At 60.5% G+C, this 27,244-nt stretch overlaps 2 protein-coding genes across 5 annotated transcripts; one reads left to right on the forward strand and one right to left on the reverse strand.

The window, feature by feature from the left end:
- The first annotated feature begins 2 nt into the window (after window positions 1-2).
- On the forward strand, window positions 3-21,187 carry SH3GL1 (SH3 domain containing GRB2 like 1, endophilin A2). 3 transcript variants are annotated; one of them, XM_061466910.1, is made up of 11 exons: window positions 3-59; window positions 102-147; window positions 14,043-14,111; window positions 14,225-14,297; window positions 14,790-14,933; window positions 15,139-15,272; window positions 16,427-16,585; window positions 17,055-17,158; window positions 18,672-18,796; window positions 19,237-19,293; window positions 20,877-21,187. In XM_061466910.1, the coding sequence occupies exons 2-11, from the start codon at window positions 103-105 to the stop codon at window positions 21,071-21,073; spliced, it is 1,107 nt and encodes a 368-aa protein (XP_061322894.1). In that variant the 5' UTR covers window positions 3-59; window position 102; the 3' UTR covers window positions 21,074-21,187. The 3 variants fall into 3 exon arrangements, with proteins under 3 accessions (XP_061322894.1, XP_061322897.1, XP_061322896.1); XM_061466912.1 differs by having other exon boundaries at window positions 6-59; window positions 19,240-19,293; XM_061466913.1 differs by lacking the exon at window positions 19,237-19,293 and having other exon boundaries at window positions 4-59.
- Window positions 21,188-22,645: 1,458 nt separating this feature from the next.
- MPND (MPN domain containing) lies at window positions 22,646-26,478 on the reverse strand. 2 transcript variants are annotated; one of them, XM_061466961.1, is made up of 13 exons: window positions 26,418-26,478; window positions 25,807-26,033; window positions 24,800-25,030; window positions 24,559-24,721; window positions 24,407-24,491; window positions 24,229-24,325; window positions 23,941-24,013; window positions 23,793-23,869; window positions 23,547-23,715; window positions 23,401-23,471; window positions 23,220-23,309; window positions 23,044-23,136; window positions 22,646-22,971 (listed from the first exon to the last, which is right to left on the reverse strand). In XM_061466961.1, exons 1-13 carry the CDS (start codon window positions 26,422-26,424, stop codon window positions 22,885-22,887), a joined length of 1,470 nt encoding a protein of 489 aa, XP_061322945.1. In that variant the 5' UTR covers window positions 26,425-26,478; the 3' UTR covers window positions 22,646-22,884. The 2 variants fall into 2 exon arrangements, with proteins under 2 accessions (XP_061322945.1, XP_061322944.1); XM_061466960.1 differs by having other exon boundaries at window positions 24,559-25,030.
- Between the last annotated feature and the right edge of the window lie 766 nt (window positions 26,479-27,244).

The raw sequence follows: 27,244 nt of genomic DNA on the forward strand, positions 1-27,244 counted from the left end.
GGTTGCGCCGGGCTCCGTGGTGCCGCCACAGGCCTCCCCGGCGCGGGCGGCGGCGGCAGGAGCATCATCATCATCGTCATCATCATTGTCATCATCATCATCATGTCGGTGGCGGGGCTGAAGAAGCAGTTCTACAAAGCGAGCCAGGTGAGGGCCGGGGGAGCCGGGTTGCCCCCCTCCCGGTGAGCGCTGTTCCAGCCCCCGCTCTTCCCGGTGCCATCCCGAGCTCGAGGGGAAGCCCGAGGGTCCCGGGGTTTCGATGCCGGCGGTGCCCCAAGCCCAGCGGGTGTCATGCGGAGGGGGGACCCCAGGGAGCGGGGTCCAAAGCCCCCCGATGGCGGCAGGGCCGGGATTCCCTTTGGAATGTGGAGGGAGAGCGGGGTTTCGGGCGGTGTTTGCGGCCCCGTTAACGTCGGGTGGCCGCAGGCCGGGCTCGGGGAGCTCCCGCTTCCTGCAGAGCGGCGCCGGGAATGGGAAGCAACATCGGGAAAGCGAGCTCGGATCGATGTGGAAACGGGGGCTTGGTGTCATCCGAAAGGGAGGACGGGGAAACGCGGCAGCTCGGGAATGTGCCTGCGAACGTGGTCCATGAACTCCCTTCCCCGCAGCGAGCACCGGGATTACCGGTGGGAGCTTCCTCTGCCGGTGTTTCGGGAACCATTCTGGAATCCCCTGTTCTAAACTGGGGGAAAACGCGGTTTGTTCCAGCTCCAGCCCCTCCGGGCTCAGCCCTGCGTGCGTCGCCTCCTTCGCTTGGCCCTGCTTGGGGGGACACATTTTGCTTCCCCACCGAAGCAACAGAGCGCATTCCTGAAGTCATTCCCCCTCCCCCTGCGCTCGAAGTGGGCTTTCCGACCACTTCCATAGGGAAAAGCTGTGCTGGAAGCTGGCTGTGGGAGGATGTTGCTGGCGTGGATGCGCTGCGTTGCTGGAGCAGGGGCAATTAGAGGTGAAAGCTCATGGATGAGTCAGGAGCAGCGCGATTCCAAGGGCTAAGAGCATCCGAGCACCCTGTGTAGCCTCTCCTGGGAGGGTTTGTCACAAAGGGGGACAAAGAGGTGGGCTTGGGTCAGTGGTTTCCTTTGTTACAGGTGTCCTTTTGGGTATTAAAAGGAACCTTTTTGGGTTATTGTGGAGGAAATGGAACCCAGTCCAAGGAGAAGTCACTTGAAGTCGCTTGCCCAAGTGGCCCCCTCGCCTCCACTGAGCACTCAGAGCCTGTTTGTTGCACTAAACTGGCAGAGAAGGTGTCCTTGATGTTGCATTGGGACTGCATCAGGAGTTCTTTCATGGCTCTTGTTGCCACCGGCCTTCGGGAGCTCATAGAACCCAAAGGAGCAGGGTTTGCGCTGGGGTTTTCCACCTGTACCCAGGAAGCGCCTGGCTCTGCAGGGCTGGGAGGAACAGGGCTCTCTCTTGGAGGTGCTGCCACCCCCTTTTCAGTGCCGGGCACATGGGTATCGACTCCTTAGAGATGCTTTAACGTGAAGCTAGGAGTCACTGGTTCCATTTGGGCCGGTTTTCTCCTCTCTCTTCCCTTCCCTTTCCACCCTCCTTCCCTTTTCCCTCCACCGGTCCCACTCCTCAGCCTCCCCTTGGCTCAGGGAGTCGAGGCTTAGTTAAGTTTTGGCTCTTTTAACGCTCTCAGACGCTGCCAAGACCAAACATGTGGAAGATCTTTCCTAAAACCTTGTGTTTGCTTCCACGGCTGTTGTTAATTGAAGGCAGAGAGAGCCAGGAGCGAGGTCTGCGTGGAGCAGGGTCCTGCTGGAGCAGCAGGTTTGGGATCCCCCCATCTCCCTGTGTGACAAAGGGACCGGTCCAGTCTCCTTGGGAGAAGAACGAGCAGGATTTGGCTCTGCTGCCTGGGAGAGGCACCCACACAACAGAGTCCCTCTGGCAAATGGAGCAGTGGCTGCGTGTGTCCCAACAGGTTCTGCTGGTTCACAGCAAACTGTGCTGCTGTGGAAAACAAGCTCACCCAAGGAAGGAGGAGGAACAGGAGCAGAAACAGCTCCGGTGTCCGGAGCAGGGAGGGAGATCCCTGTCTGCAGGTATTGGAGTGCCTGGTCCCAGGCTCCATCCAGCCTTGAGCCAGCAGCAGCCACTCGGACACACAGGGGTTTGGGGTAGGAATGGCTCTAGGGAGTCCCCCCTGCAGTCCTGATCCAGCTCTGGGGCAACAATGCAAGAGGGACATGGAGCTGCTGGAGCGAGGCCAGAGGAGGCCATGGAACTGCTGCGAGGGCTGGAGCAGCTCTGCTCTGGAGCCAGGCTGAGAGATCTGGGCTGGGGCAGCCTGGAGAAGAGAAGGCTCCTGAAGGGGAGACCTGAGAGCAGCTCCAGTGCCTAAAGGGGCTGCAGGAAACATGGAAAGGGGCTTTGGACAAGGGCCTGTAGGGACAGGCCAAGGGGAATGGCTTTAACCTGCAGAGGGGAGACTGAGATGAGCTCTGAGGCAGAAGCTCTCCCCTGTGAGGGTGCTGAGGCGCTGGCACAGGGTGCCCAGAGAAGCTGTGGCTGCCCCATCCCTGGCAGTGCTCAAGGCCAGGCTGGACACAGGGGCTTGGAGCAAGCTGCTCCAGTGGAAGGGGTCCCTGCCCGTGGCAGGGGCTGGATGAGCTTTAAGGTCCCTTCAACCCAAACCAGGCTGTGGTTCTATGAAACCTCTCGGTTAAGCTCTGGCCATGGTGCCTGAGCCTGCTCTGAGCTGAGTCTCAGTGGGTTTGTACCAGCCCTTCGTGTTTATCACCTCTGCCTTGAAGGGACAAGCCTTAGGGTGGAGGCCGTGCTCTTGTGATATGGGGGTGGGGAACTCGTCCCCTCCCTCTGTGCCAGCAGGACTGGGGTCGGGCACCTCTTGACAGCGCCAGGGCAGGAGAAGCAGCAGAGCCTGTTTGGTCTGACAGGAGCAGTGGTACGTGGTGCCCTTATCCATAGCCTCCAGCGGTGTGGAATCACCATGATCCCCGTGTGGCTGCTTTGGGTGCTGCCCCATGGATGTGGGGAGCCGGGACCGCCCCATCTGCTCTGAGCAGCTGAAGCTCAGCAGGAATGAGCTTGCTGAGCAGTGTCACCTCAGGGGTGCCAGGGCCCTCTGGGGGACCCAGGACGTGTTTTGGCGTGCTGAGGGAAGGCAGCATTGCTGCTTTCAGCCGGGCTGGTGCTGAGCCCTGGGTGCTGCTGCCATCCCAGGTGGGATTAACATGCTCCCAAAGCTGCGTGATCCAAGCTAAACCCTGTGCCAGGCCTGCCTGGGCGTAGGGACTGGGAGAGTGAGTGATGGCTCCTGGCCCGAGGCACAGACCAGCCTCCATGGTCCAGAAGCCGTTTGCCAAGGGGAGGAGAGGTGAGTGCTGGTAGAAACTCCAAACCCTTGACACACACACTCTGCTCCTGGCTTTGGTGGCTGCTCTCGAGGTTCTGGAGATGCTTTTGGGCATCAATAACCACCATCAATAACCCTTTGCTTTCTGCCTGTCCCAAGAGCCCGGGATGTGCTCTGCAGCCTCCGAGAGCCGCTTCAGGACCACGCAGTTCCCAAGCTCCTGTGCTTTCCAGGCAGTTGGTAATGCATCCTAAGAGCTCCCTCCCAGCAGCCTGGCTCCCAGCTGCTGCCATGCCCTGGCATCTGCTTCCAGGCTGAGGCAGTGGGATCTGCTCCCAGCCGTGCTGCACAGGGAGCAGGGATGACAGGGATGCAGGAAGCAGTGTGCCATTTGTCCTCTGGTATTTTGGCCTTTGTGGTCGTTTCCTCCTGTTTCCTTTATTTCTCTTTCCAATGAGGATTTATCTTCCCTTTCCCTGCTGATGCCTTGTGACAGCCCCTGTTTTCCCTTTTCCTGAGGTTCACTCGGTCCTCGGGCTCTCTGGGGCTTTCTTTTGTAGGCATGAGCTGCCTTTCCGCTCCCTGCCTGTGCTTTGCAGTGGGTTTGTGGACATGGCAAGGACGTACCGTGCAGCACAGGATCTCCCACTGGAAAAGAAATGGGAAGTGCAGTATGTGGGATAACCTTCCACATGGAAATCCAAACCCACGAGGCCAGAGCTTGCCTGTGGGTGCCTTGTCTTGCTGCGGATGGTTTCCGTTGTGCCCCAAGGGGGGCAAGGACATCCCTCTCTGCGGTGGCATCACAACTTGAGGCTGATCTTGTCTTGAATCCTCCAGGATTCAAGGTGGGAATGGACCTGACCTGCTCCATGTGCTTTCCCAGAGCCAAGGAGAGAAGTGTGTGAAGCCCTGGGGGAACCCTTGCTGGTGCTCTGGGGCTGAGCCGTCATCCAGCAGCCAAAGGAGGAACCAGGCGCCCGAGGGTGGGGTTTAGGTGCTATTTTGGGCTCTCTTGTTCTTTTTGAGCTGTTCTGGTGCATTCTGCACGCCCGTGCGGTGCCACCAGTAACCGAGTCAGCGGCAGGGGCTGAGGAGCAGGAGGAGGTTGTGGGAGAGGGTGCCCTGGGTTCGTGGTGGCCTTGGCAGTGCTGCGGAAGGGTTGGACTCGATGAGCTTAGAGGTGTTTTCCAGCCTGGTTGGTCCTGTGGTTCTGTGAGCCTGTGTCAGCAGAACCCTTGGTGGAGGGGCCTGGACTTGAGCACGTCCCTGCTCCGGGCCAGGCGGTGGCTGAGGACCCATGGGTGAATGGTTCAGTCACTGCTGGAGCAGTTCTCAGCACGGTTCAGCCTGGCTGGAGCTGCAGGCAGGGGATGGCTCCCGGTTCTGCATCAGTTCCTTTAACTCGGCTTTTTTCCACCTTCTCAGATTGTTTTCCCAGCCACTGGGCTCAAAGAGCAACAAGAACTCAGATTCTTGGAAGGCAAAGGCAGAAAACAGAGGTGGAAAACTCCACCTCTCCATATGCTGCTCTGCTTGCTCCCTTTCTCCTCGCTGACATCCAGCAGGGAGAGTTACCCCGCTGGCAGGATCTGGGATGCAGGAGGGATGCTTGACTCCAGGCTGGAGGGGACTGTGCAGTGCTGCTCCTGCCTCTCCCTCTGCCTTGGGGCTTGCTGTCCAACATGATCTGTTGATCCCCCTTTGCACAGGTTCTGGGTGAAGCCAAGGGGATGGTTTCTGGATGGGATGGAAGGAAATCATTGCTCCCCCTGCTCCCTGCCAATGCTTTTCTCCTGGGAAAGAGCAAACCAGGGATGAGATCAGGCTGGCTTGTAAAGCTGATTCATTTCTTTAGCACATTTTTTCCTCCTTCCTTCTCTTCCCCATCCCTACGTATGCCAGTGCCTTTGCCAGGGCTCAGAGCCTCATCCAAGCCCTAGGTGGTAAAATGGGAATGCCTGTGCTGGCAGCAGGGCAGCTCCTCCTGAGAGACTGCAGAATTCCATTGGGAAAAAGCCAAACTGCAGCTGCTTCAGTGCCCCTTGGGGAGGGGATTTGTGTGAAGTGGGTTGTGAGGGGTTACTGTTTGCAGAGGGCTCTGTTGGTCCTCCCCATCTCTTTAATCACAATGGTTTAATATCTTGAATGATTAAACCACCAGCCTGGGCTGGGAAGTCAGTGCTCAGAGCTGCTGCAGGCAGGACTTTTCCCTCATACCTAACCTGAACTTCCCCTGTGTCAGCTTGAACCCATCACCCCTTGTCCTATCACTCCAGTCACTGATGAAGGCCCCTCTCCAGCATCCTTGTAGCCCTCTGGAAGCTGCTCTGAGGTCTCCACGCAGCTTCTTCTCTCCAGGCAGAACAGCCCCAATGTCCTCAGCCTGGCTCCATACAGGAGCTGCTCCAGACCCTGTTCGTCCTCGTGGTCTCCTCTGGCCTTGCTCCAGCAGCTCCATGCCTGATGCTGGGGACACCAGCACTGCACACAGGGCTGCAGGGGGGGTCTCACCAGAGCAGAGCAGCTGGTGTGGAAGGGAAGGATCTGCACTGGTGGGGCTGGGAAAGCCCCAGAGCATCCCAAGCTTCTCTTGCCGGCTGCAGTGTACCGTGACCCAGGGCAGGATCTGCCTCCTCGTGGCCTCTCCCTGTTGGTCTAAAAGCCGTAATTAATATCTTATTTTTAACCCAGTTTCCTCTTCCTCTTCCCCTCACCCCCACGGCTGCAGCAACGAGCCCAGGGCCTGCAGGTTCCTGTTGACAGGAAAGGGCCATGGTTGGACTGAGCTGCAGGGATAAACAGGGATCCAGCAGCCACGTGGATGTAGGTTTGCTGCTTGTGCCAGGGGTGCTGGGGAGCTCTTCCATGGAGTGTCCCCATCTCCTGGGGGACACACAGGGTCCCCCGGCAGTGCTGGACCTGCCTCTTGCAGCAGATGGTGAGTCCATCAGGAGATGCTCTTGCTTCCACAAGAAGCCTCCTAGCCCGTGGCATGTGCCATGTGCTTTGTTGGCCATGTCTTATTGGTGGAATTAGTCTTTTTGTCCTTCTTTTAAAGCCACTGGGAGCTTTAGGCTCTTCCTATCTCCTCCTACCTGGCTATTAATAAAGTTAACGATACTGTGACTGATGCGATTGCTTTTCTGCTCAGCCAAAAAGAGCGAGCTAAAGGCATCTCCATAATGAAAGTCTGTCTTTCAGGCAGCAGATAAAATTTGCATGATTCAAGCTCTAAAGGCCTTTTTCTAATGAAGAAAATGCTTTCTAATTCCCTCTAGTGCTTGAAAACCAGGCTCTATCTTCACATTGGCCCAGACCTGATTCGTCAGTGAGCATTTATTAACCACTTTGTGACCAGTCTGCTCTGGCTTCAGGGGACCAGTGACATTTGAACCTAACCTTGTTAATTCAGAAGGAAACAGGCAGGAGGATGGTGAGCAGTGACCTACATCTGGAGCAGATCCCCTGTGTCAGAGGTGCTGTTCCTGCTCCGTGCTGGAGCATTTCGAGCACATCTTGTTTGCTGCTGACGTGTGTCTGTGCAGATGCTGCTGCGTGGCCTTAAGGGGCACTGGGCAGGCACAAAGCTGGAGCACCAGATGTTGCTGCGGCTATTTCCATAGGAAAGCTCCTCCTGGTTGTGTTGGGTGGGGATAACGTGATCCAAACAAATTCCTGCTCCACTTATTGCTCCAGCTGCAGGGTAGAGACAAGAGCAATGCATCAACAGCATCGCCTGCAGGGGCAAAGCAGCCTGCAAAGTGCTGGGAAGGATTCTTTCCCATTTAAACCATTCAGATGTGAGTGTTAAAAAGTGTGAATGAGGGGCAGGGAGAGAAAAATGGGCTCAGCAGCATCTTGCTTGGGCTGGAAGTGTGACAGAGTACCTGGATGTGCGGAAGGCCCCTGAACTGATGGAGGAGCAGGGGGTTGATCCGGTGCAAGGGTTGCTCCCAGCACTTAGAGGCATCTGTGCACTGATTCCCACTCTCCTTTTCCTTAGGATGCTGTGCTCTGCTCCGATAGGCACAAAGCTTTTCCTAGTATTCAAATGAACAAGGAAAATGTGTTTATAGTGTTCCCAATGATTCCTTTCCCTCTTTGATGTTTGTGTACACTGAGATAGCGCTGCCTTTGCTTGGCCAACACTGCCTGTGTTAAACGTGCTCTGCATGGGGCTCTGTCCATTCCAAGCCAAGAGGAGGGTTTTGCCTTCCCTTTGATGGAGTTGAGCTCCTGCCTGAGCTCAGCAGCTGTTTTGATGTCCCTTCTGTGTGTTGACGTGCCTGGAACTCAGCTTGACTCCTTCCTGAGCCCATTAATGCTCTCTGCCACCCAAACCCCACCGCAGCCGTGGCTGAACTGCTGAGGTGACAGCTCTGTGTCCCGTCAGCCTCGCTTGGCCTCATCGTGCTGCACAGCCAGAGCTGCTTCTGCCTCCTTCCCAGTTCCTTCGTAGGGAAGGTTGAAGGAGGTGGTTCTGCCCCTCTGCTCTCGTGAGACCCCACCTGCAGCACTGGTGCAGTTCTGGTGTCCCCAGCGTGCCTGCCCCATCCCTTGCAGTGCTCAAGGCCAGGTTGGACACAGGGGCTTGGAGCAAGCTGCTCCAGTGGAAGGGGTCCCTGCCTGTGGCAGGGGTTGGAGCTGGAGGAGCTCGAAGGTCCCTTCCAACCCAGACCATTCCCTGTTCTATGGCCTAAGGAGCAGCTCCAAATCTCCAGCCTGAGGAGCTGCTTGTCTGTTCCCCCGGGTCTGCAGAGGTCGGGTGGAGTTGCTCAGGAACGCTGGCTCAGCAGCTCTGCACCAGCCAGGCCGTGATTCACTGGGGCTCTTCCGAGATAGGACGTAGGGAGGTTGAGCAGGAAATCTGGATGCAAGGCAAATATTCCACGTTTCCCCTCGGTTTCATGGACTTCCTCTGCATTGCTGCATCACTGCGAGTGGGTGAGGAGAAGGCGCTGCTGGGGGACAGGAGCTGCTGCTTTTCCTTATGTGGTTTTGTTTTCCTTCTTATTTGACCCAATTCCTTTTATTTGTTTTTTTCCAGCTCAGTAGAAATTGTGTCTCATTTGGAGCAGAGCGAGGAGGAGCTGAGAATAGGAGAAAATAGGATGCAAATGGCTGTTGCTGCCTGTTGGATGTGCCCCCTTCCCTGTAGCAAGAACATTTCCAGTGTCTCCCTGTGGTGAGAGCTCACTGTTCATAGAATCCCAGCCCGGTTTGGGATGAAGGGACCTTAAAGCTCCTCCAGCTCCAACCCCCTGCCACGGGCAGGGACCCCTTCCACTGGAGCAGCTTGCTCCGAGCCCCTGTGTCCAACCTGGCCTTGAGCACTGCCAGGGATGGGGCAGCCACAGCTTCTCTGGGCACCCTGTGCCAGCGCATCAGCACCCTCACAGGAAGAGCTTCTTCCTTATCTCCAACCTGAACTTCCCCTGTGTCAGTTTGAACCCATCACCCCTTGTCCTGTCACTCCAGTCCCTGATGAAGGCCCCTGTCCAGCATCCTTGTAGCCCCATTCAGACACTGGAGCTGCTCTGAGGTCTCCAGGCAGGTTCCCTTCTCCAGGCTGAACAGCCCCAGTGTTCTCAGCCTGTTTTCATGCAGGAGGTGAGCACAAAGCCTCCTGAACAGGGATCACAACCAGGATTTCAGCTCCTGTCATAGAGCCAGGGACAGGAGGAGCACACCAGGAGCAGCCTCTCTGCAGTGCAGATGTGTGCCCTTCGCTGGCCCCAGCTCTGCTGCTGTCACCTGCTGCCTGCTGCTTAAGTTACTCTTTTAATTCATGCTGTCCTCATTCCTCTGAGCCCATCTGCTGGAGGGAGACGAGTCATTTGATAGCCCTGGAGATGGTGGTTTGACAAGTGGCTCCCCAGCAAGCAGCAGCTCTTTCTGTGTGGGTTCTATATGATACCATTCCAGCCTGCGGTCACTGTGAAGGCTTTCTGCCTGGTCAGGAGGGAGGGAGGGGAAGGAGCTCAGCGTTCTGTCGTGGTTGAAGAGCTCATCTCAATCTCCCCTCTGGCAGCTCAGGGAAAAGAAGAAAAGTGATGTAAGGAAATAAGGGAAATAAAGTTGAGGAGAAGGTGGGAGGTTGGACCCCAGGGTAAAAACCCTCCCATGGGCTATTTAGCAGGGAGATGAGGCAGCTCAGGTGCCTGCTGGAGCTCTCAGGTGCCCAAGGCAGGTTGGGTCGGTGGTGGGGCTGATGTTCCTCTGCTGTTCCTCTTCCTCTGGTCAGCCCACGGCCCAGTGGGGATGTGAGAAGCTGAGTCCCGTCCTCCTGCTGGTTTGAGCTCTGCTGCTCCCTGAGCAAATCACTCCTGGACTCTTTCATCTTCCAGCACTTGTTGTCTTCTCTCCTTAGGGTGGCAGCTTTGGGGGCAGAAAGCCCATTCCACGCACCAGGGTGCCCCCAGTGCCTGTTTGCAGCACAGGGATGTGCTGGGAATGTGCCTTCCTCTTCGTCCCAAGGCTGGTGGGAATCGTCCATCCCTTCTTCTGCAACATAAACAGATTTGTTTCCTTCTCCTTCAAGTAGGCCAGGAGATGCTCACAATAGCATGTGGCTGTGCTGAGCTCTCCCACAGGGGTGTCTGCTCCCTCCTCCCTGCACAGCAATGTCTCCCATTTGTCATTGGAAAAGGGAAGAAGCCTCTGAGGAGGCCACGTGCTCTGGATCCCAGCCGGTGTCTGCAGCACTTCCAGCCCTGCCAGCTTGCCAAGCAGGTGACAATTAACTTGTAATGAGACACTTGGGTACGGAGAGGGAGCACCTCAGAGCTCAGGCATGGAGACACCTCCCAGCACAAGCTGGTTCTGCAAGGAGCCTCTGTGTGCTGGGGACCTGTGGGGTGCTTGGGGTGTTCTCCATCGCTGAAGCTGGACTCAGCACTGCTGAGCTCCTGCCTCTGCCAGCCATGGAATCACGGAATCCCAGCCTGGTTTGGGTTGGAAGGGCCCTTAAAGCTCTGCCATTTTCACTGGTGGCTTCATCATCACAGTGCAAGAGGCAGCTCCACGGAGCCAACGTGGCAGTTGTCTCTGTTGCTTCATGTGTGTTTCGGCTTCAGTAGATGGGTGGTAAATGGGTTTCGTCACTCGGTGCAGAGCCCAAAGCCGCCTCCCAACGCGCTCCGTTGTGGCTGCCCCATCCCTGCTCAAGGCCAGGTTGGACACAGGGGCTTGGAGCAAGCTGCTCCAGTGGAAGGGGTCCCTGCCCGTGGCAGGGGTTGGAGCTGGAGGAGCTCGAAGGTCCCTTCAACCCAACCCATTCCTTGATTCTATGAAACTGGGCACGAGTGATCCCAGTGAGCCCTGGCTTTCCTCAGCTGCTTCGTGTACATGTCTCTACTGGACTCTCGTGTTCCCCTCTTCATCTGCGGGTTAAATGAGTTCCAGCATCTTCTTTCATTACTTTGTGGGCTGTTTTTTTCCACTGGACTTGCTCTTTCCTGCTGCAGGAGCTGGGCAGAGCTCTTCCTGGTTTTGCTCATCCATAGGGATTTGTTTTGCCAAGGGAGCTTTCCCTGGAGAACGCGAGGGTGGCGGGGAGGAAGAGGAGGGATAAAGTTTGCCTTCTCTTATGAATGCAGGGCTGTGGCATGTTTGAGGTGTTCTAAATAGAGCTGACTCTTTGCTATGGGAAAAGAAAGCAAGTTGTAAAGAACCTCGCTGGGGTTTGTGTTTGTCTCGGGGGGGGTGCGGGGTGGAGGCTGCAGGACTTCGGGATAATTCCCCATTTGGAAGGATTTAAAGGCTGAAGGGCAGAATGTAAATGTCCGGGATGTAAAGCCCTACGGGAAAGCTGCTGTTCAGCAGCAGAGGTTGTGTTGGGCAGACTGGTGCCCATCAGGTTCGTGTACGGGTCCCAGTGTGGTCTAGCAAGGGAAGGGCCCTCGGATTTCCCCATTTGCTGCAAGTTGTCCTGGAGCTGAGGGGATGAGGTGAAGGACCAGGGGGGTTGAGGAGGGATGTGTGGATCTGGGAGCAGCTCCGCAGCCCTCCCCTGTTCTCTCCCACTCCTGGCTGGAAAAGAGAAGCCCTCTGCATCGCGCCTCTCTTCCCGCTCTGTGTACACATACCAGCGCTGCCTCTCCCCACAGCCGCCCTCCTGCTGCACTGCCTGCTCTAGACAATAGGCCTTTCATTCCCAAAGAGCTTCCAGCACACGCAGCCCTCCGGTGGGCTCCGGGCAGCCAGGGGAAGTGGGGATTGTTGGGAAGGAGCAGTCGGAAGGAAGCGGGAAGCTCCCGTGAGTCCATGCTCTGGGAAGCGAAGCAGCAGAAAGTGCAAAGTGTGGTTTGGGAGCAGCCCTTTGGTGCGCGTGGCTCTCATCCCTTGGGATTAGCTCTCTTGCGGCTGGAGCGGGCTGGATGGGGTGCTCTGGGTGATGCTCTGTGATGGGAGCTGCCACATCCTGGCATAGCACCAGAGCCCATGGATTCAGTGCATCTCCCCACTCCCTGATCTCAGCTTGGAGCTATCTAGGGCACATGGGAACTGCCAGCATCTTTTTAATTAACCAGGGAAGGGAAACGAGGGATTGATTCCTGCCTCCTCCACTGGCACTCACGTGTGCCTGAGCCCTGTTCCTGCCCTGCTGTGCTCTGTTGGGGTGCCAGGTAACAGCCACCCATTGCAGAGCAGTTCGGAGCCTCGCTGGGCCGTGACGCCCAACGCTATCACCTTGGGCTAATATTTGCTCTCAGAAGCTGCTCTCAAAGGAGGGGTTTTGCTCTGCCACTGCCCTGCTTCAGGGGGCTGGGTTCAACCTCTCAGGGTGTCCCCTCCCAGCAGGGCAGCAGAGCCTTGTTCTCACCTTTCGTACCGCTTCAGCACCACAGAGGGGCTGAGTCACTGACCTGGGTTAATGATTGATTTGTGTCTTGCCTTGCGCCATCCCTTCACGCCTGGCTGGCTTACGAGAGGATAAAGATGGCCAAATCCTGCATCTTCTCTTGCTGCTCCCTGGAGGAAGCTGCACACCTCCAGCGTGTCACCAGCCACCCCACCGCTCACCCAAGGCAGGCTGGACACCCCCAGCAGCGTGTGGATGCTTCCTTCCTCCCCTCTCCTGCAAGCAAAAGGGCTTCTGAGCTTCCTGGTGAACTTAATGCTTCCCTGGGAAAGGCAGCCGCCTACTTGCCAGCCTTCCCAGGCTCCCTGCAGGCAGCAGAGCGCGATGTGGCACTTGGAAGCTTGCCTTCCAGTCACGTTGGGAAGCTCTAGGTTCAACAAGGGCTCCTCCTGGCTCGTGCCTCGACTTGCACTGGGGGGGAAGCTGCATGACTTTGTCTTCCTGCCTGCCTGAGTTGGGAGTGTGGGGATAGGGATGGAGCTGCTGCGGATGGCACCGTCCCTCCTTCTTCCCTCCTGGGATGAAACCTCCCACTTTGATGAGAGCCAGCAGGCAGAGAACCTCCATCTCATTATTCCTTCCCAGCAGGGCACCCGCAGCGGTCCTTGGGCGTCAAAAGGAGGATTAAATCAGGCTGAAAGTGGGGGGGTTCTTACCCGCTTCCCACCCCTCTGCTCCAGAGAGGAGGGTGTTTAAGCCTCCCAAGTCACTGCAGTGCTCAGTGCCTCAAGGCCAGGTTGGACACAGGGGCTTGGAGCAAGCTGATCCAGTGGAAGGGGTCCCTGCCTGTGGCAGGGTTTGGGACTGAAGGAGCTTCAAGGTCCCTTCAACCCAAACCATTCCATGATTCCCTAAAAGGTTTCCTCCCCCCACTTTCCTCAAAAGAAACCAGGAACCACGATATCCCCATGGGAGCCGGATTCCGGAGGAAAAAAGCCGTGATAAAATCAAGTATTTGATGTTGAAGTAAACAGCCCTGCATTGTTCATCCCGACTGGAGGTTTGACTTCAAACACCAGAAATCCTGGCACCAGCTGCTTGGGAGCCAGCACTTGCTTTCTGCACCTCTTCTGATGTCTCTGCGGGCAGCCTGGTGTCCACTTGGACCAGTTTGGAGCAGGATAAGCTCTCCTTTTGGCTGGTGTGTGCTGCAGGCCCGGGCACTGCCTTGGCACAGCGGTGTGGGGCTGGGAAGGACACGTTGAGGTGGGTTTAATAGAGCCCTTGTCCTCTTTGAGCTTGGGCAGGTGAATGGTGAGCTTCAGGGAGCATCGGGCTTTGCTTGGACCAAGTGGCATCTGCCCTTAACTCTGGTTTCAGAGCAGGCCTCGGAGACGCTTTGATCAGTGGATTCAAACCCTTCTGCACATCTCTGTATCCTTCCCCTCGGAGTGATGGGTCAGGGCTTTGGGAGGCCCCTGCTCTTGCCAGGCTCTGCTCCTGTGCTGGCAGCTCTGAGCGCTGTGTTCATTCCCTGTTTACTTGCATCTTGCCATGTGTGAAACCAGAGCCTTGGCTCACAATGGAGTCGAGAGACAGTTCTGCTGCTTGGGTTTTCCAGCCAGCGCTGGAGCCGGGACTGAAGGAGCTGTGGCAGCTTCTGGTGGGTGAGGAATGCCCTGACTCAGCCGTGCTCTGGGAGGGGAGGGGATGCTCGCAGTTGGAGTGGGGCAGGGTTAGCAAAGAGCCACATCTTTCTGATGTGTTTTGAGCTGTTCCTGCCGCCTCCTTTCTCTTGCAGATGCCGTCTGGACCCTGTCTGTCCCAGAGACTTACTCCACGAGCTGCAAGGAGCTGTAAGCAGTTAGTACCGTGCCTGATCCCTTCTCCCTTGTTCTCTCTCTGCAGCTGGTCAGTGAGAAGGTTGGAGGGGCTGAAGGGACCAAGCTCGACGATGACTTCAAGGAAATGGAAAAGGTGAGTAGGGAACAAGAGAGAGCTTCTGCAGTCACCCAGATAACTCCTCTGTGACCCTGCCAAAGCCCCGAGCTGCTCTTCACTGCTGCTGGGTCTCCTTGTCTTCCCTGCAGAAAGTGGACCTGACCAGCAAGGCAGTTACAGAAGTATTGACCAGAACAATAGAGTACCTCCAGCCAAACCCAGGTGAGTGCCTGCTCCTCTCCTGTCCCCTTCCCTCTGCCACAGCATTCCAGGGAAAGAGGCAGAGAGGGAAGAGAGCCACCAGAGAGAACCTTTTCACCTTAGACCTGGAGAGGTGCTGGAGGAGACCTGTTTTACCTGGGATGTCCAGGAAAATTGGCACCTCTGGGCTGGGAAGGGCTGGCTGGCTCTGTAGGCATCACTGCTGGAGCCTGCTGCCCTGCTGCTTCCAGCCAGCTCCTTCAGAGCACTCCGGGGACTATGGCAGGGCTGGGGAAACTCCTTTGGGCCTCAGTGCTGAGCTCTGGGGAGCTATTTTTGCTCTCTTGGAAAAGAACCTCTCTTTTCCATTGTGAACAATGTCTCTGGGAGCTGCAGGCAGTGGCGCTTCTTGGCTTTGGGTGCAGCTTGAAACCAAAACCTGCTGGCAGCAGCCAGCAGCTTCTGGCAAGCCCGGGGGAGCTGCAAACACGGTCATGGCTGTTTGTGTGCCAGCTTCCAGGGCCAAGCTGACCATGCTGAACACCATGTCCAAGATCCGCGGGCAGGTGAAGAACCCCGGCTACCCGCAGTCGGAGGGGCTGCTGGGGGAGAGCATGATCCGGTACGGCAAGGAGCTGGGCGAGGACTCCAACTTCGGTGAGTGCCGAGGCGCACGGAAGGGTGCGAGCCCCGGCAGGCCCCTTGCTCTGCGCCAGGCCCAGGGGTTTGCTCCAGAGAGGAGCGGGGGCACTGGGTGGGGGGCAGAATGGCTCTGCGCGCAGCCAGCGCCCGCTGGGCTCTCTCTAACCGGCTGGGCCCTTCTCCCTTCCTCTTCCTCCTCCCTTCCTCTCCCCGCCGGCAGGCGATGCGCTGCTGGATGCTGGTGAATCCATGAAGCGCTTGGCTGAGGTGAAGGACTCGCTGGATATTGAAGTCAAACAGAATTTCATTGATCCCCTCCAGAACCTGTGTGACAAAGACCTGAAGGAGATCCAGGTAACACTGCCATGGGTCGCCGTCCTCCCCATCTCTCTTGTTTCTGACCTCTTCTGGCTGTTAGTGCTTACAACACTGTCTCTGTCATGGTGAGAACCAAGGACTCACACAAGCAGCAGGTTCCCTGCACCGTGTGCGCTTTCTCTCTCTACACTCACCAGTATTCCCTCCCTGCTCAGCACTGCTGCTGCTCCTGAGCAGCTCCGAAGGCTGGATTTGGATGGTTCTTCACTCACTGTGTTTTATGGAGGATACATCCCAACGTGTGTTCTGGCCTTGCTGAATTTGGTTCTTCGTGCTGGGAGCTCCCGGCCCTATTGCATTTGTGCTGCCTGGCATTATCCTTCACAGTGTTCTTCACAGCTCTTGGCTCTATTCTGTCAGTAGCCTGGATGCTGTAACATAACTTCCAAGCTAGGACCAGGGAAGCCCTCCTAGGTCTCTTACGCAGCATCCCAAGAAGGTGTCTCACTGGGGGGACATGGAGCTTGGTAGCTGCTGTGTGCTACTACAGAGACAAGTCTGTGCAAAGCACAGCCAGGCTTTGCAATAGGATTCATCCCAACCTGTGCATCACCAGGCAGCTCTCTCAAGTGAATTTTCACTTAGAGCTGCCCCAGATGAAAGAGCTGCCAGCTCCTGTGGCAGGATTTATCTGTGCTCCAGTTCTGCGGAATTGAAACAGCCCTGCCCTGAGCACTCAGGGGATGCAGTGCCCAGAACCTGCCTCCCAGTTCCTCACCTCCAGACATCCCCACAGCTCTGGGGAAGTGCAAGTGGCGCTCCAGCTCCTCGCCATGCAGAGGGGCTTGCACGGGGAGCACACCCTGCCCTGCTCTCCTCCAGCTCTCAGCTGGAAGGAGGTGAAATCGTTTCGATTTGTTGAGGGCTGTTCCTTAGTGCAAAGCCCCTGCAGCCACAGCAGTAAATCCCCTGCCAGGCTGGGCTGGGACCACTCCTCCCTGCCGGGAGAGAGCCTCTGCAGCCTCTGAACAAAGGTGGGAGCCGCAGGAGCTGTGCTCTGAGGTCGGGTGTCTGGAAGGCACGAACCTGGCCTGTCACTAGAGCTGCCCGCCCAGCAGCAGAGCTCGGCTGCTCCCAGCCCCTGCCGTTGCCTTCTTTGCCTTTACCGTTCATCACCACCTTCTCCCCAGCACCATCTCAAGAAGCTGGAAGGCAGACGCCTGGACTTTGACTACAAGAAGAAGCGACAGGGCAAAATCCCCGATGAGGAACTTAGGCAGGCCATGGAGAAGTTCGAGGAGTCCAAGGAAGTAGCAGAGACCAGCATGCACAACCTCCTAGAAACTGACGTGAGTGCACGGCAGGAGCTGCGTGCTCCTGTGTACACAAGGGTGGGATCTCCCCGGGGACACACAGGTTAAAGGGATGCTCATTTCCACTCTCATTCGTGCAGGTGTGGGTTTGCTCTCCGAGAAGCCAGATCTGAGTGCCCAGCACGTGGGTTTGCTGGCCTCTTGTCCCTTTGGAAGCCACTCTTCCTGATCGAGCTCTTGGCCAGGGGAGAGGCTGTGGCTTGTGTCTTCTCAGGGTGCTGGTGGCGGTGGGGTTGGGCAGGTAAAGCAGGTTACTTGGGAAGGATTTGAGCCCGGAGAGCGGCAGGAGGTGCCCAGGCTGAGGCTTGGCCATGCCTGAGCTCTGCTGTGTGGAATCTCAGCCCTCTCCTCCTGTCCCGGGGGGCTCAGTGAGGCCTCAGCCCCCATGAGCAGTGCAGGGGCTCCTGTCACCCAGAGCCGCTCACGCCCTGCTGTGGTTCCTCAGATCGAGCAGGTGAGCCAGCTCTCAGCCCTGGTGGACGCTCAGCTGGATTATCACCGCCAGGCAGTGCAGATCCTGGACGAGCTCGCCGAGAAGCTCAAGCGCAGGTGAGTTCTGGAGACACCAAAGCCCTGTCTGTGGATCCCTGACCCTCCCTCTGAATCACAGGGGTTGGAAGGGACCCTAAAGCTCCTCCAGCTCCAACCCCTGCCACGGGCAGGGACCCCTTCCACTGGAGCAGCTTGCTCCAAGCCCCTGTGTCCATCCTGGCCTTGAACACTGCCGGGGATGGGGCAGCCACAGCTTCTCTGGGCACCCTGTGCCAGCGCCTCAGCACCCTCACAGGGAAGAGCTTCTGCCTAAGAGCTCATCTCAGTCTCTCCCCTCTGGCAGGTTCAAGCCATTCCCCTTGGCCTGTCCCTACAGGCCCTTGGCCAAAGCCCCTCTCCAGGTTTTCCTGGAGCCCCTTTAGGCACTGGAGCTGCTCTAAGGGCTCTGTCCCCTGGTGTTAAAGGCACTTCTTGCAGCCACTAGAGCTTCAGTCCAGACCTCCTCCAGGCTGCACCAGCTGCTTTCACTGCCAGGAACACTGTGACATCTGACGCAACCCCTCAGTGCTTGTGCCATGGGCACTGGGCTGAGCCCTGCCTGAACCAGGGTGTGCTGCTCCCAAGGAGGCTGGAGTGGAACGTGAAGGGGTGGAGAAGGGTGAATCCCCTTCGTGCCAGTGCTCGGCTCCTTGCACTGTGGGCGTTGAGCCTTTTGGCCAAGCCCGGCTGGAGTCAGAGGTTCCATCATGCCATTGAGCAGATGGCTCAGATGTCACAAGCTGGACATACCTGTCACCTGCTGTCACCTGGAACTGGCTGGCCTACAGCCTTCGTGCCATTAGTTTCGTTGTGACTGGGGAGGGTTCCTGGGCATTGGCCATCGCTGTGGCTCAGCAAGGGCCATGCCAAGAGCTCCCAGTTGCTCTGAGGACCAGAAGCTGAATGCAGCTTAGTGGGGATGATGTGGTGGCCACAGGCTGGTGGAAGGGCACCAACGCCGCGTCCCTAAAGGCAGCCATCTGTGTGCCTGCCACCAGACCCCTCCATTGCCAGCCGGCCCCACTCTCCCTTCTGTCTAACAGAAACCAGGACTTGGAGCAGTGGTGTTCTTGCTGCTCTGCCTCCCTGAGCAAGCATCTCCCTGCACCCTGCCAGGGAAGGAGAGGTGGCTCCACTGAGGCTTCCCTGCAGAGCCTGGTGCAGGGCGGCCAGGGCCAGGGCAGCCTCTCCGCTCCCCAGGGTGCTTTGGTGCTGCACAAGAAGCTGCTGTGTGGATCCTGTGTCTGGTTTGAACGAGGAGCTGGGAGGATCCTGCCGAGTGGGAGCTTCCCAAGTGCAGCACGAGTGGCCTCTGCTGGCCTGCACTGCCTGAGCAGCTCCAGAGCAAAGCCTGCCCCATGTGGCTCTCTCTAAGGGCAAGGTCCCAAGCCCTGGGCAGGATCCACCCTGAGCACAAGAGGGCTGTGCGGATTCGTGTCCACAAAGCCGGGTAGCCCCCAGGGAGAACAGAAACCACGCTGATCTCATCACACCGTTCCCTATCTCAGGTTATCCCCATTTCTTCTTGCAGGATGAGGGAGGCCTCCTCGCGTCCCAAGCGGGAATACAAGCCCAAGCCCAGGGAGACATACGACTTTGCAGACACTGACCAATCTAACGGGGGCTTCTCTTGCAATCCTACCCCCAAAGTCTCAGGTAATGTTGTCCCAAGAGTGTGCACGCCCAAGTGCCTCTGGAGCAGCCTCCTGGGGATGGAGGGGAACCACTGTGCCTGGAAATGAGGTTTCTGGCTGTACCTGAGCAGGCTGGAGGCTCTGTCAGCAGTGCCTCTAGGCTGGGGCTGTTTTCTCCTGGGGCCCAGCAGCCTTTGTTAGGTTGGCTTTGGGGATGTCCCAGTGGCGTCTCCAGCCTCGCCTGTGGTGCCCGGTCAAGTGGCAGCCAGGGAAACTGAAGCATCTCTTGCTCCCTCCCCGTCTTCCATCGCTGCATTCATCCCCCCCTGGTCCCAGCGCGACAGGCGGGTTCCTAACACAGCATGTGGGCCGCTCTTTGTCCTAACAGCTCCTCCCTGCGGGCCCTGCCGTTCCCTCTCTCCAGTTCACATTGGTTTAAGCATGTCTCTTTTTGTTTGGAAGCAGCTTCCTCCTCTTTCCGATCCGACAAGCCGTCCCGGGCCTCCGTCAGGAGTATCCGTGAGTTTCCTCCCTGTGCACTGCATGTGTGTGACCATCTCTCCCCATCCCTCCTCGCTCCTCCTGCCATGCTGCTGCTGCTGCTGCTTGGAGCTGCTGCTACCTCCGTGCTGAGCCTGGCCAGCACAACAGCAAAGCTGAGCCCCACGTGAAACCAGCCACGTTACATTGGGATTGAGCACCCCGAAGCTGGGGGCTCTGCTCACCTGGAGGACTTAGAGCAGCTCTCATCCCCCAGGCATGTCCTGCCTGAGCCCACAGGGAGCAGATCCTCTTCCATGAGGTGTCAGAGGGTTGCTCTGTTGTGGTTGCGAGCACCCAGCCTGGATCTCTCCCATTCCTGCTCATGCTGCCCATCCATACCCCACTGCGGAAGGCTGGAGGGAGCAGGTAGAGCCTCGGCACACTGAGCACATCCTGTGCTCTGTGGTCCCAGCAAGGAGCCTTGGAGGGGTTGTGGGGTGATGTGGGGTCTGTGGGGCAGAGCCGTCGTGGTGGGGAAAGCTTGGGGTGGAGCAGCACGGGGGCAGGAGGACTTGTGGGGCCTGGTGCAGGGAAGCGCTGTGGTGGTGGGACCAGCCTGGTACTGTGAAAGTTGTCTCAAAGCCACTTGCTCGGCTGCTGCTTGTGGGGTTTTGAGTTCTCTTCAGTGCTGGGGCTGTTCCACAGAGATGTGCTGGCTGCCGTGGGGCTGTGCCCCTCGCCCTGGTGTGTGCACTGAGCCCAGGGCAATGGGGAGGGGATTGGGGGCCCTGCAGACCTGGGTGCTCTCTGTTAGCTCAGTCCCTTCTCAGTGGGACTCCAACACCCACAGAGCCCACCCCAGAAGGGCAGGGCAGGGCAGAGCAGAGCAAGCAGCAGCTTTCCCTTTGCAGGTTGCTGAAATGGGGCTGAGATGGGGAAGGAGCCTGGGGTTTGCTCCCCACTCCTTGGGGTCTCATCACTGAGCTGGATCTAAAACCCTGTGCTCGGGGGGGCAGTCACAGAGGGACCCCCAGGGTCCTGCTCCACCACGCACCGATGTCTGATAACCCCATCTTCAACTGCTGGACTGCACAGAGGGCTTGAGCCTGCCAGAGGGGAGACTGAGCTGAGCTCTTAGGCAGAAGCTCTTCCCTGTGAGGGTGCTGAGGCGCTGGCACAGGGTGCCCAGAGAAGCTGTGGCTGCCCCATCCCTGGCAGTGCTCAAGGCCAGGTTGGACACAGGGGCTTGGAGCAAGCTGCTCCAGTGGAAGGGGTCCCTGCCCTGGCAGGGGTTGGAGCTGGAGGAGCTTTAAGGTCCCTTCCAACCCAAACCGGGCTGGGATCTTCCCATCCCGGGAGCAGTCACGCGGGGTTTGACCCCCTGGTTCCCGGTGAGGAGGCGGATTTGGGTGCTGGAGGCAGGGCTCTGCGCCGGGGCAAGGTCGGGAAGGAGCTGGGGAGCTGAGGGCGAGGAGTTAACCCCGGCCCGACGGGGCTGTGCCATGGCGGGGGCAGCTCGGGGCAGGGCGGAGGTGCGGGAGCCCCGCTCCCGGTGCTGCCGGGGCCGGCGGGGGCCGTGCGGGGTTCCCAGCTCACCGCAGCCCCCATCCCTCCCGCAGCGCCCCTGGACCAGCCCTGCTGCAAGGCTCTGTACGACTTCGAGCCCGAGAACGACGGCGAGCTGGGCTTCAAGGAGGGAGACATCATCACCCTGACCAACCAGATCGACGAGAACTGGTACGAGGGCATGCTCAGCGGCCACTCCGGCTTCTTCCCCCTCAACTACGTGGAGGTGCTGGTGCCGCTACCTCAGTGAACGGCGCCGCCGCGCCCGTCCCGTTCCACGGAGCCTCCGTTCCGCCTCCATCCCGGCTGCGGCGGCACCGCGGGGGGAGATGGGCCCCAGGGAACAAGGCACAAGGGTCAGCCCCCCCCCGGATTTGGTGTTCCTCGCTCTTGGTTCTGTTCTCCTCCCGGTGCTTGAGCCTCGGTACTTTGCGCCTCCTCACGGCCCCCCCCGCCTGCAGGACCGGCGCCGGCCGCTCCCTGCCCTCTGCTTGTCCCGGCTGCCAGAGCCGGGACGCGTCCATCTCATTGAGCGGCAGCACCGAGGGGTGCGTGGCCCAGCGCTGGGGAGCGGAGCACCCCCCCCCCAGCAGGGGGCAAGACCTTCCCCCCCTCCCCATTGAACACTACCCCTCTCCCCATGGATGCCCAGCACCCCCGTAGGACCTCGGCTCTCCCTGGGGCTCAGGGGAGGGATGCTGGGGGCACAGCAACACTACGACACCCATCGAACACTAAACCAGCCCCACAGGGCTCTGTGCCGTCCCTGCCCACCCCAGAGGGACGCAGCAGGGATCCCTCTGCCCCCTCCCCGCGGTCCTTGGCTCCCGAGCGGGTGCCTGCTCCCTTCTGCCCTTGGTTTTAAGGATTTTAAGCCAAATTGCTTCTGGATCTTGGGCTTTTCCTCCTGGGATGATGTGGGGAGGGAGCTCTGGGGCAGGTCGTGGCTCCTGTCCCTTACAGGCACTTCTGCCCCCGGGAGCCATCAGCACCCATGGGTGCCGCAGGACCAGAGCTCAGCTGATCCTCACGTGCCTTTCCTGAGCCGCCCCCATCCTCTACCCCACAGAAACCCTCCTTATGGGGGGGGCAACGAGCCCCTTGGCCGCTGGGCTCGGTGGGAGCAGGGACAGTACATCCCGGTGCTGCTCCTGCCACCCCATAGCCCCGGGTTCCGTGTTGAGGGGGTCAGGATGGGGCCTGGCAGCGCTCCCCCCATCCCGACTCCTTTCCCCTGCTACCAGTGCTCTGTTCCCCCTTCCTCTCGGCCGGGCTCCGGCCCCTCTCCCTGGGTGACCCCGTCCCTGCTTGGCTGGGGACCAAGCTCCGCACCAGGCCCTGTCCCCGCTGCTCCCATCCCGTTCCCGGTGTGAGCCCTGCATGTCCGTGTCCGCGTGCTCCCGCCCCGCTGGGCTGAGCACTGAGCCCATGCCAGGGCCGGGGGGCACAGGGAGCGCAGGGACCGGTGTCCTGGGGGTCCTGCCCTCCGCCCCCCCGCTGCGGGTCCTGCTCAGGTGGATGGAGCTGCGTTTTGGGACAACTGCTTCACTTCCTCGTGGATTTTTGTAATGGTTTCTCCTGGTTTCCAGGGGAAAAAAAGACCCCCCCGAAGCTCGACTTGTATCTGAATGGAAGTATTAAATGTCCTCTTCTTTCTACTGCCTGCGCCCTCTGTGAGTGAGCATGAGCCGGGGGCCACGGTGCGATGGAGGATGAAGGCATCCCCCCGGTGAGCATCCCCCTGGCTCAGCATCCCCGTGGGTGGTGGCCGCAGCCCGTGAGGTCCCTCCCCATGGCTGAGGTGTGCCCCGACCAACGCAGCTCTCAGGAACTGCTCTTTAATCAACTACCACTTCCACACACAACGACAGCCACGGCTCCCACCACCACCACGGCACCTCCAGGGCAGCGCAGGAGCGAGCGGGGTGCTGGGACCCCCCCCGCTGAGCCCCCCAGGGTGGGCGCTGCCCCGCACCGGGTCTGGATGCGCCCCACGGGCTGGGGGCTGCTGAGCCGAGCTGCGCCCGGCGCCTGCTCCGAGTCGAGGGCGCTCCTGGTCCCTCAGCCGCTGAGCTTGAGGAGGCTGAAGATCTGCTCCAGGACGTGGCTGAAGCTCTGGTCCTTGGGGGTGCGGGAGGCCAGCGAGCCCTGACGTGGGGGACACAGCCCAGTTAAAGGGGGGGGCTGGAGGTGATGCCCTGGTTAAGGGCCCCTCCTCACCTTCAGCTTGTCCAGGTAGGTCTGATCCTGGCTCCAGAGCTCCTGGAACTTCACCAGGTCGGGGGCTCCCTTGTAAAAGTCCACGAGCAGCGTCTGGGATGTGGGGAGAGAAGGGGCTGAGGCGCAGCGAGCTCAGCACCACGGTGGGGATGGGGAAGAGGCTGTCAGCTCCTCACCATCTCCTGCAGGACATCGTTGGTGAGGAAGCCGTCCTGGATATAGGCAACCTCCACGTCCATGGGGATGCCGTAGTCATTGGGCCGTTGCTGGAGGATGGGGCAAGTTGCAGGGGTTCACCCCACAGCGCTGGGGCCACCCCCATCCCAACCTCCCCCCGTGGGGCCAGAGACCCCTTACCTCGGGGGGTGGCATCACCCAGAAGGGTGCGATTTTGGACTCCACGCCGGGGTTCCCATGGTAGTAGGGTCCTATGGGGGGAGAGATGGGGCTGGTGGGGGGTGATGGCAGCCGCAGCCCCCCGGGGCCGTGGGTCCGGGTCTCACCGCAGATGAGGGCCAGGCAGGGCTGGAAGCTGTTGCCGCTGCCCTGCAGCTTGAGCTGGTAGTCCATCTGCGCATCGATGTCGTGCAGCGAGGGCAGCGCGGGGCCGAAGGGGTGGCTGTGGTACCACCCCACCAGCGACAGCCCCCGCAGGAACAGGCTCTGACAGATCTATTGGGGGGGGAATGATGTGGGGCTGGACCCATTGACAGCCCTGGGGTGTGTGGATGGGGTCGGGGTGGTTTTACCTCCTCCTCCACAGCACCGGCGGCCTCGGCATCGCCCAGGCGGGTCCGGCAGGGGAAGGCTCGCAGCACCGTCAGCACTGGGGGGGGACACGGGGAGGGTGGTGATGGAGCGGGCGGGGTGGGGGCACCCATTCACACATGCACCTACATTGAGTGTTGGTGTCCCAGCGCCCGCCCAGGTAACCCACGACTTCGCTCCGCGTCAGGTGGCTGTGGAAATCCTATGGGAAAAGGTTAAAATAAAGAGTTTGGACCCAAAATGACACTGGGGACACGCCAGGGACATCGGGGTCAGAGCCATGGAATGGGCTGGGTTGGAAAGGACCTTAAAGCTCATCCAGTTCCAAACCCTGCCCCGGGCAGGGGCCCCTTGTCCCATCGCCCCAGTCCCTGCGGAGGACGTGTCCACCCCGTGTCCCCCGCGGAAGGGACGCACCAGGAGCAGGAGGACGTTGCTGGAAATGGCCACGTTGAAGGGTTGGAACTTGTTGATGGCGGCGAAGGACGTCACCTCCACCAGGGTCTGCGGGTTCCTGCAAGAGCCGCGGCCACCTCTGTCCCCGCACAGCCCCACGGCCCTGCGCTGACACCCGCGGGTGCCGGTGCCCCCGTACCTGGCGGAGTCGCGGGTGCCCAGGCTGCAGTACCGCACGGGCGCACGGGCTTTGCCCTCCATCCTCTTGGCCGGGGCTCCGTGCTCTGCGATGCACAACACCCGTCACCGCTGCCGGCGGCGCGGGGCCCCCTTCACCCCCCATCACCTCACCCGTCCCCGCCGGCTCCGCCACACTCTTGCTCTGCTGCTTCTTGCTCCTCTCCTCCGGCTTCTTGGCAGCCACCGGCTCCGGCACCGGCGCCCGGCCCTCGCGCGCCGCCTCCTCCTCTTCCTCCTCCGGCACCTCCTCATCCTCGCCCTCGCTGGCCAGGCTCTGCGGGCAGCACCGGGCTGGCCCCACTGCACCCCCGCACCCCGGGGAGGCACCCAAAGGGGCTCCCTCCCAACGCACCTCGTCGGCGGGCGGCGCGTTGGGCTGGTGCTGCCGCAGCCACGCGGCTTTGTACTGGTCCAGCTTCTGGCCCTTGTAGCGCACGGAGGCCCAGCCGCAGCCGGACTTCTTGGCAGGGTTCACCAGGCGCTTGCAGTGCGTGGCCCAGGCGCTGGGCGAGTTGAAGACCTGCCCGGTCTCCTGCCACGTGATGGTCCCGTCGGCACCCAGGTCCCCCACGAACTTCTTGCCCTGGGGAGTGTGGGGTGAGATGGGGAGGGACCAACCAGTGCCCTGTCCCCATCCCATGTCCTCCATCCCTGTCCGCATCCCTCTTCCCATCCCTAACCCTCATCCCTATCCCCATCCCTGTCCCCATCACTCTTCCCATCCCTAACCCTCATCCCTATCCTCATCCCTGTCCCCATCCCTAACCCTCATCCCTATCCCCATCCCTGACCCCATCCCTAACCCTCATCCCTATCCCCATCCCTGTCCCCATCCCTAACCCTCATCCCTATCCCCATCCCTAACCCTCATCCCTATCCCCATCCCTGTCCCCATCCCTCTTCCCATCCCTAACCCTCATCCCTAACCCTCATCCCTATCCCCATCTCTGTCCCAATCCCTCTTCCCATCCCTAACCCTCATCCCTGTCCCCATTCCTAACCCTCATTCCTATCTCCATCCCTGTCCCCATCCCTCTTCCCATCCCTAACCCTCATCCCTGTCCCCATTCCTAACCCTCATTCCTATCTCCATCCCTGTCCCCCTCCCTAACCCTCATCCCTGTCCCCATCCCTATCGCCACCTCATGTCCTCCATCCCTGTCCCCATCCCTGTCCCTGTGCCTCTCCCCACCTCACGTCCTCCATCCCTGTCCCCATCCCTGTCCCTGTGCCTCTCCCCACCTCACGTCCTCCATCCCTGTCCCCATCCCTGTCCCTATGCCTCTCCCCACCTCACATTGTCCATCCCTGTCCCTATGCCTCTCCCCATCCCATGTCCCCTCTCCCATCCTGTGTCACCAGGTAGTAGATGGAGAGGACGCCGCGGGCCGGCTCCAGGAGCCCGTCACGGAGCAGGACGCGCAGGGTGATGCCGCGCCGGGTGAGCACGGCCCCCCGGGACCCCCCCGCCGGCTTCGCCCCGCTCCCGGCCTCCGCTTCGGCCTCCGCCTCGTCCAGCCCCGGCTCCAGCTCATCCTCGTCCTCCTCCAGAGCCTCATCCCCGCCGGGGGACGCGGCCGCCAGCGCTGCGGGACGGGACAACAGCGCCTGGGGGTCCCTGCCGAGAGCAGCCCCGGCTGCCCCCCTCCGTCCGCCTCGGGACGGGGACGCTCGGGGCCGTGGGGACGAGGAGCAGCGGGGATGCGGGAAGAGGGGACACAAAGACACGGGGCAGGGGTGGGCACGGGCACGGCGGATGGGATGGGGGGGCTGAGCCCACGGGGCCGGGGCCGGAGCGCACGGGGGGGCACGGGGACACCGGGACGCGGCCGCGGTGCCCCCGTGCGTGTTCGTGCCCCCCCTCCCCCCACACCGGGGTGTGCGCGGGCGCGCGGGGGGGGGGGGGATGGGGGGTGTTTGTTCCCGCGCGCGCTCTCGCGCAGGTGCGTGCCCGGTGCGCGCGCCCCTACCTGCCATGCTCCGGTCCGCTCCCGGTGCGCGCGGCGCCGGCGGCACGTGACTGGGCGGCCCCGCCCCGCGAGGGGGGGGCACCGGCACCGGGACACCGGGAAGGGGGGGGAGGGGGAGGGGAGCGGGGCAGGGACGGGCCCGCACCGGGGGGGGGGATGGGGGGGGCGCACACGGGGACGCAGCCCCGGAACCGCGGCCTCGCCCCCCCCCCCCCCCCCGGACCGGCGGCACCTGCGGCTCCCGCGGGCGGAGCAGGCGCGACCGGTAACACCGCCCCCGGAGCGGCCCCGCCACCGCCTCCGTGCTACCGGGGGGGCCGGGCTCACGCTCGCCGCCTATCGGGGGGGTCCCCGGAGCGCGGGGGGGGCTCCGGGATGGGAGCGGGAGCTGCGGTCGGGCCTCATCCTGACCACGGCGGAGGGGTCCCGGTGACCGCTCACCCCCTGAGCCGTTGTCCCCTTGTGAGCCCCCCCCAGCACCACGGGGTCCCCGCAGCTCCCACCGGGAGCGTTGGGGGGGGCTCCCCCCTCCCCGCCCATGGGTGGCACCGCCGGGGGGCCGGGGCAGGGCTGGCCCCAGGGTCCCAGCAGCCGCGGCGGATCCGGAGCTGCGGGGGGGCTGCGCCACCGTGAGCCCGGAGAGGGACGGGGGCAGCCGGAGCAGGGGCCGGTGGCATCGCGGTGCTGGTCCCCGCCGTGCAGGGGGCGCTGCAGGGGTCCGGGGGGGCTGTGGGGCGGGTTTGGGGGTCAGGGGCAGGCGCAGGGTCCATGGTGCCCCCCCTGTTCCGCTCCGGCGTTGGTGGAGGTGGGTGGTGAGAGCGGGGAGG

Source organism: Pezoporus flaviventris, unplaced genomic scaffold (assembly GCF_033815535.1).
Source record: "Pezoporus flaviventris isolate CSIRO_AGI_PZ_B2104156 unplaced genomic scaffold, CSIRO_AGI_Pfla_v1 ptg000043l, whole genome shotgun sequence".
NCBI classification, from domain to species: domain Eukaryota; kingdom Metazoa; phylum Chordata; class Aves; order Psittaciformes; family Psittacidae; genus Pezoporus; species Pezoporus flaviventris.